A 12,659-nucleotide genomic window follows, 5' to 3' on the forward strand; every position below is an offset into this window, starting at 1 on the left:
CTCGTGGATGAAGTTTGGTGAGGATTGATGGCCGGTAGCTTGAGATATCAAGCTTGGAACCAAAATGAGCTCAAACCGGCCTCGTGTTCCACCGTCGTGTACGTTTCAAGAGCCGGCGAAAGGCTACCACCTGCAGCTGCGCAAGGAAGAAGCGAAGGCGTGGGACGTGGTCTAGGGTCGATCGATGGCCTATGGAGCGAGAACGAGCTTGGAGAAGTTTGCTCTGTTCTTGGATTCGTTTCGGCCGAGAGAGAGAATGATTTCGGATGATTATTTTCTCTTTCTTCAATTATGCTATGGCGTGGTCAATGGCAAAAGAACGGGGCACACCGAATTATGAGTAATCATGAAAGGTAAAGTATTGCAATCATGAAAAGTAAAGCACCGGTAATCATAGTTAATCATGCTTTGCTTTGATTAAAAATCGCAGTTATTACATGAATAGTCAGTTAGTCACCCTTAAGACCAAACATTACACATTACACATGATATGTAACAACGTACTACAAAAAGATTGCAAATGATAACAAGGCACGACAATAAAAGATAGCACCCAAGTTTAAGTTATCTTTATAGCACGTTTACTTACTTGGAATGGAAAATAATCATGAATCGGAGACAAGTGGAATGGGTGAAGAAAGGAATCGGTATTGATTCCGGAGGAATGATTCCTAAACCCATCTCCCCCCTTCGTAATCGAATTCATGAGTATTCAGGAATCGATTCCTGATAAATAGGTGGGACCTACACCAATTCCCATTCCTTCATGTGTTAGTAAACACAAGAATTCTTTTACCTGGAATCATTCCGATTCCTTTATGTGTTAGTAAACACATGGGTATTTTTATTCCGTAATCATTCCATTACATTCCATTACATTCCATTACATTCCATTCCATTCCAAGTAAGTAAACGTGACGTAACTGATACAAAAAAGTGCAGCTCCTACAAATAACAAATTTAAAATTTCACTTCCTTTGACTTTGTGAAAAGTTATCAATACCGAGTGACAATTATGACTCATGTGCAGTGAATGTAGTCACAATTTCAATTAGTACAGTCACAATTTTGATTAGTGCGATCATAGTTTTGGTTAGTGCAGTCGCAATACTGATTAGTGCAGTCAAAGTTTTGATCAGTGTAGTAAGTTTCGATTAGTTGAACCGTAGTTTCAATTGATGGAATCGCAATATGCAATCACAATAGTTCCAGTTGTGATACATATGTAAATCACTTTTTTTTTTTTTAGAGAAAAAGGGTTTGGATCCGAGTTTAGTTAAGAGACTCATCCTTGTGTCTAGTTATTTTTATCGAAGTATTATTTCCTTTCACTATGTTTTTCATGAAGCTAACTTCATGGCTAATGCAATAACATCTCTTGACCATAACAAAATAGATCCCTAGACTTGGTCAAAGCCAATTTCGCTCTTTGCCCTTTCAACTTCAGTTTAGATTAGGTTAATTTTAGTTGCCCTACACATTTTTGTTTGTAATTTTCTTAATTCTTTGAGAAAAAAAATCTTAAAATATTTTAAAAGAATTCTGAATTTAATATTTGTATGTAAAAAAAAAAGCTTTTTAGAGCATCTCTAATGGCAATGTCTATTAGCTTTGGTCAAATTTGAATTTGACATATGACATGGCAAAATTGACATGTTAACATTTTGACTAATTTTAGCTCCAATGAAGATGTCAAATTTGAATGTTATTTTAATTTTAATATATATAATTCTATTTATGTTGTTTTCCTTTTTTTTTTTTTTATATATATTGTAAATCAAAGATCATACAATAAATGCTTCCAGTGAGAGATGCAATTGATATAATTTGAGATATGGGAATACATAGCAGAAGCCTAAACATATGAAAACATAAACATATAGTATCTACTTAAAAAGAAAACGAAAACACCATCAATTCTCTTTGTGGGCCGGTCGCACGAGAATTGTGTGACCAAACCAACATTGGAAACGAAAACAAAATGGGTACGGATTAGGATAAACAAACAGAGCTTAGTGCCTTGATATATATCCATCTGCGAGAAAAGAGAGAGAGGGTGAGAGTAGGAGACAATTAAATAAATTTAATTAAGTGATCGTTACCTTCCATATCTTCTATCTTCTGGGTTTTCAGAGCACGAGTTACCATTCTAAGTTAGAAAAAGTCTTTATGGATCCAGGACCTCAGGGTACGTTTTCTCGGTGAAACTTTTGTTTCTATATCTTACATGATTTTATCAGTAGATACTGCAAACTTGTTAGTATTGTTATGATGGCCGTTATATATAATTAAGATGATAGATCTGATCAACGCACGCGTATAGTTTTGTGTTATAGTCTCTTAAATTTACATTTATTTTTCTCCTGAATTAACTAGAAATACTTTGTTTTAAGACTGTTTCCAGTTCAAAAAACTAGAGGTCGATTAAGAAGATTGAGATCGTCTGTCTCTAATTTTGTTTTTTCTTCTGTTTCCAGATTGGGCATCTTTACCTAAGGACCTTCTTTATTCAGTTCTTGAGAGATTAGTGTTACCAGGAGACTACTTGCGATTCAGCATTGTTTGTACGTCATGGTATTCTGCAGCAAAGGATAATAAAGTTATTCGTGCAAGGATGACAGCTCCAATGCTCTTGATTTATACAGGCAAAAAAGATTATTGGAAATTATACGACATCATGGTTAACAGGTTCCTGGATTTGCAAGTGAGAGTTCCCAATAAGCGGCTTTGTGGGTCTTCAAAAGATTGGTTAATATTTGTGGATAAAAATGTCGCGGATAAGACTTTTGGAGTGACCCTAATTAATCCATTCTTCAGGGTCAGAGGAAGAAGAGAGAAAGAAAACTCCATCATTCGCCTTCCTCCACTAACGCCTCCAGGTTGGGAAAAGTGGTTCAGACGATGCGAGTATTATGTCTACAAGGCTACAATGTCAGGTGACCCAATACAAGATCCAAACAATTGCATAGTTTTTGTTATATATATGGAACAGTCTCTCTTGGCATTTATTAAACCGGGTAAAGGCACAGCATGGACGTATGTTGATGCAAGTGTAGATAGTACTGTTCGAGGGTGCCGCTTGGTTGAAGAAGTTACCTGCCTTGAAGGTAAATTTTATGCTGTTAACCATTGGAGTGAACTCATATCTTTTTATGTTACTGCTGAGTCATACTCAAATGTAAAATTGGTTGTACCGGCTGGATTCAAACCAAATTGCATAATCAAGAGATATCTTGTGGAAACAAAAGATAAAGAACTGTTAATGGTTCAAAGATACATAGAGTTTGACGATGAAAAATACATACGCGTGACAAAGAAATTTAGATTTTTCAAATTGAATTTCAATTTGTGCAAGTGGATTGAAGAAACCAGCTTAGGTGATTTTGCGCTCTTTTTGGGAGATAATACTTCAGAAGCTATGATGCCTTCAAAATTTTCAAGTTGTCGACCAAATCACATATACTTCAACCATGATCGTGATTTGTTTAGCCGTTACGGACCTCATGATTATGGTGTTTATAACATCAAAGAGGAAAGTTTTTCACAGCCTTACACCAAACAGGCTAAAAACCTGGTGAAGAAGAGCAATCGACTGCCAATTTGGGTTGTTCCAAGTTTTCATCTGTAAAACAACAGATTGAGTCAATGTGCTATTTTGTTTTCTGAATTATATTTTCTACTATTTATTAAAAAAAAATTCAGAATATATAATGCTGTCATCTGATATGTTGTAGTATATATTTCTTTAACTGTATTCATGATTTCTATTAGTTAGTGCACAAATGATGGTCCTCGTAAGAGTTGAATTACAATTTTGATCAGAAGCAATAGATTTACATTATGTACTATAGTTCTAGAAAGTCCTGTATTTAACAAACGTGCGTGCCATTGACTGGTTAATTGCTTTCAGACTGCACCCTCTAGCTTCAGATACTTAAGTAAAATGTTTCATGCTCTGCCACTCTATTTGACGTACCCGAAATCAGCTCATCTTCTGTGCCTAGCAACCTATTCCGGCAGAAGTTGCCCATTCTGCAGCCAGGTCGTTTCACCTCTACACTCAAACCAACCCAGTGACTCAGCTGAGACGTGCGGCTCATGCCACCATCAAATGTTGCCCTCCTCCGTCAGCTTCTTTAAAGCTTAATGTTGATATATGGATCTGGCCTCCTCCAGCTTTCCCAGTAACAACAGGACTCTACTTTGAGAGGTTAGGGAGATGCTTCCCTCCGACTCACCAAAAGTGGTGTTGCTCACCAGGGTTTCTTCGATCCTTTTCAAAAAGAAAATCCTAGCCTCTTCTTCATCTCCGATAAAACCATAATTCTCATAATATTGAAAGACCATATGGGTTTATATCATATATGGAATGATCGAACTGAGTAGATTTGTAATTAAGTTGTAACATGTACGTAATACTATCATTAATTTTCGGAATTCCTATAGAAAACTATGCTAGCCCTTATAACCAATCTGTCTTTTGTATTCTTTATGTGCGTGACCTTTAGTTGTGTTTTCACTCATTTGTTATTTTTTAATTTGAGATTTAATTGCATCCAAAATGTTCAAATTCTTCCAACCAACGTACTCTAATAACAATCAGTACTGTGAAAAAAAAAAAATTAATTCTTAACCAGTTGGCAGTCAAATACAGGATCAGCAAAAAAAAAAAAAAAAATAGTCAAATATTAGAGGGTTAAAGCATATCACAGTTTACCGACCAACAAGGCTAGATGATATTATATGCTGTGATACCACTGCAGTGGCCTGCCCAGTTAGACTATTAGAGTGGCATGTGGTTTTAGAAATTATATATGATCCATATTTATAGTTAAAATTTAGTCAATTAACTTTGGTCCAAAGCCTATTTGTTAACTTAAGATCATTTCGTGAGAAAGCACTAGGGTTTCAAAAAATTCTCCTCCTCTCCGTTCGACGGCGCGTCCACGGGATATTGTTGTCGGACGGGCTTCGTTGTCTGAGTTGGCTGAGGTGGTGATAGGGGGTTCGTCCTGGACCGCGGCAAGTAGAGGGAGGTGGTGGACTTCGTGGTTGCGGGTCTCTTTTGAGGTTGCCGGTTTGTGCCTAATATTGGCGACCAGCGCGGGTGAAATCGGAGGGCTCTTGGGGCAGTTTTTCTGGGTTGGATCTGTGGGTAACCCCAAATCCGATTTCGGGAGGGAGGTGCTCTGGATCGGAAGAGGATGGACCGGGAAACTCAGTCGGTGGAGCGTCTGGCCGGTTGGAGACCCGGCGGGGTTAGAAGGCGGTGGCGGTCTAGGCCTGGGCTATTTCTCTAGGTCCATTAGGTGTTGTTTTTGTTTTACAGATTTTAGTTTTGTTTTACTTGGTTGTTGGTGTATTGTTGGTAATAAGGCATTACTAAGGGTGTGGCAGAGGCAATCTTCTCTTTCGCCGTCTAGAGGGTAGTTCCTGTTCTGGAGTTGGGTCAGCAACGGTGGCGAAAATGTCTGGCTATGGCATAGACAATCATCCTTGGCCTTCTAGTGGGTCTTTCCTGCTTGGGTTCGGGTCAGAGGCGATGGCGATGGCGATTTGGAGCAGTTATGGATGGATGGTGTTGGGTTTTCTTTAGTCCCAGGTTTGAATGTCCGGTAATCCTTTTGGTTGAGTTTAGGTCACAACGAGTGTTGGCTTGGTCGATCAAAAGCTAGTCAGGAGGACTCTGGTTGGTGAGTTAGTGTCGACACAAGTGAGTTGTCTAGTTTTAGAGTTCTTACTGGCTAGACGACAGGTGCGATGTCAAAGATTCACTGCTCCTGCGCTTATTGTCTTTGTCATACAGTTGTAGTACAAGTTTAGAGTCAATCATTATAGAGTTCCTGTGTGAAGTCTAGTGGCCATTTCTAAGTAAGAGATGTCGCCTAAAACTCGTTGTAAGCAGTTCATTATTAATGAAGTTCTTATTTGATCAAAAAAAAAAAACTTTGGTCCAAAGCCACGATGGTTACCAATTGCATCACTTCTCTAGATGAATTAAAGAGATACATCAAAGTGTTTGCATTTTTATGACAATATACGTGACATGCAATTTGTTTGGATAAAAGTAAAAGTAAATAATTAGCAATGCCATGAAGTGAATAAAGATTAGAAATTCAAAGTGGGAAAATCATTTTAGTATCAAACGGTACAAAGCACACAAGTAATGCATTCACTTTGTTAGAATCTTCCGACAACACCGAAGAGAAATTATAGGCATGGAAGAGGAGTGTAATCGCAATCATAAGATTTCTACTTACATTCCATATACGTTTTAACCGCAAAAGGAGAGTTCTGTATGAGTACCAAGCATATATATAATATTTCTTTCTCCTCTAGAACTAACCTATCAGACCAACATATCATCTATAATATTTACTGAAAATTTAAGGTTATTACAATGAGCTGCGATTACTGTGTCTATAATTTCTCTGGGGTTGTTGATAAGCTTCAACATCTCAGAGAGGCTCATGATAAGCTGATTTGCATTAATTGCAATAAGAAATTTGACACAGCCTTTGCGAAAGCATTAAAAGAGCATTACAAGGCGAAACACACCTTAAAGTTTTCATTCTGCAACAAACAGAATTGCCTTAACCCGATATTTGAGAACGACTCTAGCCACCAATGTGTTAAACCAAGGCCTGCTGGCCAAGCTTGATAGGGTAATGAAGCTACTGAAGAGAATGGAGTGAATGAAGATGATCATGAATAGAATCAAGAGGAGGCCGAGAATCACATTGGTAGTGGCGAAGGATTAGCTATACTAATATATATATATATGGCAGTTTAATTTTAGTTACTTGTTATTTGAGGTTTTATGTTAGCTTAGAGCATCTCCAACAGTATGAATTACTTTTTAGTTAAATTTAGCTAAACATGTGAAATATAGCTATTGATTTAACAATGTTGCTTCAGCAGTAGTAGCTATTAATTTGTAAATAATATATTAAATTTTATCGAATCGTAAACTGACATGTGGACAAAAGAAAAGAGAGAAATATAACTTTTGCTTTAACTATGCAAGATTCTCTAGCTAAATATAGCTAGCCATTTTAGCTAAAGCTAAATTTAACTTGGGTATAGCTAGTCTGTTGGAGTTGATTTTTGCTTTAAAAATAATTATATATAGCTAAAAATTGAATATAGCTAGGCTGTTGGAGATGCTCTTATACTATACTAGTCTACAATCACATGCTCTACATGTGTATGAAAAATTTTCGTTGTTAAAAAAAAATAGAAAAGTGGGTAGTTATTGTAGAAGAAATAGATTCAGTGGTAGTTTTTTTTTTTTTTGAATAAAGGGCTGGTGCGGCTGCCCTCAAGCCTCGATTAATGAAACTGTCGAATACAAGGGGGGGGACATTAAGCCTAAACCCCTGATTACAATAAGCATCTAAAGTATGTCCTGAAATAATATCAGGAATCTCTACATATGACATGTATTCGAAGAAGCACCAACTAGCAAAGAGTGCACAATTAGCTACTCCATTTGCTTTAACATAGCAGTGACATAACGGAAAGATAACTCGATATGTAACCCGATTACAACATAGCATAATTACCAGCTTTAGCACAGCTTTCCTCCTATGTTGCCGCCGAAAAAGAAATCCGACGACACTTAGTCTCACCCTGCCACTAGGCGGCAGCGCCCATTTGACGAAGCAAATAACTCGCCACCGACCTAGAGCAGACAAGGCACGTAGAGTGCATACACAGGCACAAGACCCGATTAGTCCCACACAAACAATGTAGGGATTTATTGCTCGCATAAAGCGACATATAGCTAACCAACATAAATAAACTAAAACATAAAATAAACTTAGACCTATGGCAGGGCCCAGAAACTGAGCCCAAGCCCAAGCCCATATAGCTAGAGGATCAGAGCCAACAGGACAAGCCTGGCCCAATACTGTTGTAGTCACCGCCGATATCCTGGCACCTCCGTCGCACCTCCACCTATTTCGGGTCGCCGCCGTCATCAGCACTCCACCAGCCTCCGAACCGAGGCTTCTGACCATCTTTCTACCCAGATCAGATCTGGGGTCACCCATCGATCCAACCCAGAGCCGGTCATCCATCGTCCCTCTGCTATTGACTGCGCTCGATCCCGACCGTGCTCCCAAACCAGCGACTTCCGGCCAGCCCCGCGACAGCAGCACCAGACCACCGCTCGCCATCAGACACGATCTCCTCAGCCACGTCGCTCAAATCCCAGCGATCCAGATCGGATCCACTCTGATTGAGAGCCGAACAACTCACCTTTGACCCGTCCCCGATGGACGGACAATCAGACCCGTCCGGCTGCACCCACAACGCGCCGACGAGGTCAAAGACGACGCCTAGGCGGAGGGCCGCCGGACGAGTGCAAATACGGCTAGGGTTTTTCCTATTCTCGCTCTCCTTCGAAAGAAAAAGGGGTGTTTTATGAAGAGATAAATTGAAAGGTAGTTTTTATATTCAGTGGTAGTTATTGCAGAGAGAAAATAGTGTGAGAGAAAAGTGGGGGTTGTGGAATCAATTCTTTTTAATTTTCTTAATAAAAATTTATTTTATAATTGTCTTATTTATCCTTGTGATTGAATTTATTCTCAAAGTTTTTTATCTTTCAGGGTTATATCTGTCAAAATTTTCAGTTTTGGCTAACAAAGCCTCTTCTCTTAATAATAGTATAGATGTATTAAATGAGGTTGCTAGAAGTTTAGGTAGTGTTATGGGGCTTTAGTAAATTTATCCTCCTAAATTTGCTTATACAGTCCATCTGTTGTCCGTTTTGATATTGACTATTTTAGTACTTGATCGAATTCTGTAATATTATTGAGATGAGTTCTTTTGTTTTCGTCAATTGTGAGGGATCCTTTACATATATCTATATACGAAAATTAAGAAAGCAATACGAAATGATTCAATCAAGGTCACAGATTTCTGTTAATTATTTGGTAGAATGAAACCTAGCAGAGCTCTGCTAGGGCTACGAGAGCGCCGCCCATGGGCCTGGCGTCTCTGCACCTCCCTTCAGCCTAAACGGCGGGGTATTTTGGCATCATCTTTGGTGGCGTCTCCATCGAGTACGGCTGTGGCCGTCTCTTACCATCCTCTGAGGTTCTCGGAGAAATCATGGCTAGCGCATTTGAGGGTCGCGGCATTGGCTTTGCCTTCACAATCGACCGCTGGTGGGAGAGCTTCTACGCTTTGTCGGGAGAAGGGTCTGATCATTCCTTTCGATGTGGGTCGGTTACGACCCAAACGTGGGAGGTTGAAGGCGTTCCTCGACGGTAGGAGTCTGGATCCGATCCGTGTCGTAAGGGCGGTTTGGTCTGGTGGTTTTCGGCGGATGCTTTTTGAGTGGAGCGTCGTCTCTTTCTTCCGACGAGCGACGGCGGTGCTGTGGTTTGATCCGGGTGCAGTTGGTATGGAGGCGCGGCGGCACAGTGGGTTGGACCTGCGCTACATCTGGTGGTGGAGGCGGGTGGAGTCTCGTTGGTGGAACCGGGTTGTGCCTTCTCCGACGACGGGTGGTGGAGCAGTTGTCGGGGCCGAGATCAAGGTGGGTGCCCAAAACTCTGGTGGGCCTGGGCCTCTATTCTGTTGGGTTGCTCAAGAAGGGCTTTGGGCTGGGTCTCCTTTCTTGGGGCTTGGCAGATGGTGAATGAGCCCGAAGCTGTTAGGGTTCGCATTTGGGATCCGGGAGACTTTTTTTGGGCCCTAAATTTATCTGCATGTTGGAATTGCTTCTTTGGTTACTTAGGTAGAAGATTACTCTCTATTCAGCGCATTAATTTGTGTGGAGTAGGCAAAGTTGGTCACACTACCGGCGGTTACCTTGATAGAAGGTTACCCTCTATTCGACGTATATCTTTGTGTGGAAGTATGGTCGACCATACTATTGGTACCGTTTTACATAGCCCAGACTCTGTCTGGTGTCTCATCAAATGCTTAATTGCATCCCTTCGTACCCTTGCTAGGTTTTATTTCCGATGCTTTGTCGCATCTAGTATTTCTATTGTTATTTTATATCTTGATGTAGTTTCTACATCTATAAGTTATAATTTTTCTTATGTTTATTATTAATAAAATGGTTAACTATTACTCTAAAAAAAAAAAAAAAACAATACGAAACAAATAGCTACCGACACTGTAAAATTTTAGTTACTCATCAAATAAAAGTAATGCAACTATTTACGTCGTATCAGTGTGTGTATATATGTAATCAGTTTTCATATAATCGGATTAGTGTGGGCCAATTTGTTTTGTTCTATTTATCTCTTTCCACGGTTAATTTCAGGATCGATCACGCGGTACTCATGGAGTCCCAATTGAGTTCCATTTCAATCATACGTTCATGTCCTCTCCTCTTTCGCATGCTTGTTCGATCAACTAATTAACAAACTTGCATATATTGTCTCTTCTGCTCATGACTCTTTTATTTATTTTGGGTAGTGTTTGCTAAATTATACTCGATCAAAATTAATGGTGTACTTTGCATTAGTCGGAGCTCCATAATTTCGTAAACTGAGAATTTCATATTTTGTAGTAATAGATGGCGGAAAAACGCGTCTACTGTAACAATGAGAGTAACGAGCGCGCAGTGAACATCTACGGCATGTAAGAGATGTTCACGCGCGATAAGGTTAAGTGCAACAAGTGCATGAAGTACTTTGAGTTTAGGCAAGATAACAACCCACTAAGAGCTCATTATGTAGCCAATCACACTGTGGCTAACCAATTTAATTTGTAACACTACTGAGGGCTGTCTCTGCCCCATCTTTCCCACAGGCACCGCCGCCCAACACATTTGCATCACATGATTTCTGCGGGACTAATTGGATCGGATGAGATGCTCGGTTCTCTTGTACGAGACCTACTAGGAATGCTATTGATCGATGATTACCTCATCTGTCTTTGCTTGTTGTAGGTAGCTCCCATAAATGCATTTGTTGTTGTCTAGCTAGTACTCCTTAGTTCTGCTTGCTTTATGCTTTTAATATGCTCAGTAATAGAACTGTCACGCCCCGAATTTTGAATAATCAATTCAAATCCGAATCATGAATAATAACAATTACAATTAACGTCCTGAATTTTTTTCTCACAAACAACCACACTTCACACCTCTCAATATTACAATAAATCAAATCCTCAAGTTAATTATTACAACACACTCTCACCAAATCAAATTCTAAGGCTCAATGAGCTTAACTCACCTCACTATTACAAATGCTGTAAAACTATAACAAATTCTCTAACCCGCACGATCACCGTCCTGATTCTCCTGACCTGTAGGATTACCCGCTACACAATTTGAATAGTGTACCGGGATTGCAACAACACAAACCCGGTAAGCTTTTGACAGCTCGTATGAGTAAATGAAAGGATTGCACGATTTAAAGTAACCAAATCGACTCAAGCATAAATTTAACTCAAGTATTTTCTTTGCATAATAATTGAAGTGTACAACGTCACTTCAAGCATCAATCAACTCACATCTCAACATGACTACTCAAAAACAAACAACTGTTTACTCAATATATACTCACAGGCTTATGATTTATTTATATAAATCATCCCATGCAGTATATTATACTTACAGGCTTATGATTAATTAGATTAATCACCCCATTCAGTATATCATACTTACAGGCTTATGATTAATTATATTAATCACCCCATTCAGTATGTCATGTCATACCCAAGGGCATATGATAACTCGTTTATCCCCCAAGCAGTATGATGGCAGACAGACTAGAGCTCTAACTGTATCGTAAAGTGTCACCTGGGCCAAGGTTCACCTTACGAATGACTGCTTTTCTCAATTCACTCGACTCCTCATTTAATTCATCTCAACGACTCAACTATCGCACTTTACTCAATTACCCATTATCATAGACAACACAACATCTAAGATAAATCACATATTCCAAAGGGTAATGCTCAAAATATAACTCAGTAAATTACACCATCCAATATATATTCCACGTAAATATATATATACGTAGTCACCCACACAAGAGTGACCACTAATACCAACTATAGTTCACATGCAATAAAATCTAGAAATTCATTTTTTTATAGTTAAATACATTTTACTTACCTATGGACCGTAGTCGATCAAGTCCATATAATTTAAAACAAATATTTATTTTCATAAAACAATTTCCACAATTTCTCAATTAAATAAAATCACCGAATTTCGGTTCGTGAATGAACCATGTGCGATTTACTCACCTCGATATTCCCGCTGCGTCTTCAATTCAACACAATACACACCGAAACCGCTCACCCAAGGAAGACCGTCAATCACCTAGTCAAACATGACCTTAACTTAGCCAACAACTCAAAAACATACTCAAACAACAATCCAACGGTCGGATCGAAATTAAATGATGATCCAACGGTCGGATCCTCACGGATCGCCTTTAGGATCACCCTCCAAAAATCATCACGAAGATCCAACGGTCGGATCTTCCTGAATCGTCTTTACTAACATCTTCACAAATTTATACGAAAATCCGACAGACGGATTCTCACGAATCGCCTCCCTAATCACTGTTTTGCATTTATACGAAGATCCAACGGTCGGATCTTCGCCCATGACCACACAAAGCCACTGGGACAGTCATAAGATCATCATATCAAAACTACAAGTCCATCTGACGGTCCTA

At 39.2% G+C, this 12,659-nt stretch overlaps 1 protein-coding gene across 1 annotated transcript; it reads left to right on the forward strand.

Annotated features, from left to right (window-relative positions):
• Positions 1 to 2,169: 2,169 nt before the first annotated feature.
• Positions 2,170 to 3,628, forward strand: LOC133730946 (uncharacterized). Its single transcript, XM_062158442.1, has 2 exons — positions 2,170 to 2,188; positions 2,478 to 3,628. The coding sequence occupies exons 1-2, from the start codon at positions 2,170 to 2,172 to the stop codon at positions 3,626 to 3,628; spliced, it is 1,170 nt and encodes a 389-aa protein (XP_062014426.1).
• The last annotated feature ends 9,031 nt before the right edge of the window (positions 3,629 to 12,659 follow it).

This window comes from Rosa rugosa, chromosome 2, assembly GCF_958449725.1.
Source record: "Rosa rugosa chromosome 2, drRosRugo1.1, whole genome shotgun sequence".
Taxonomy (NCBI): domain Eukaryota; kingdom Viridiplantae; phylum Streptophyta; class Magnoliopsida; order Rosales; family Rosaceae; genus Rosa; species Rosa rugosa.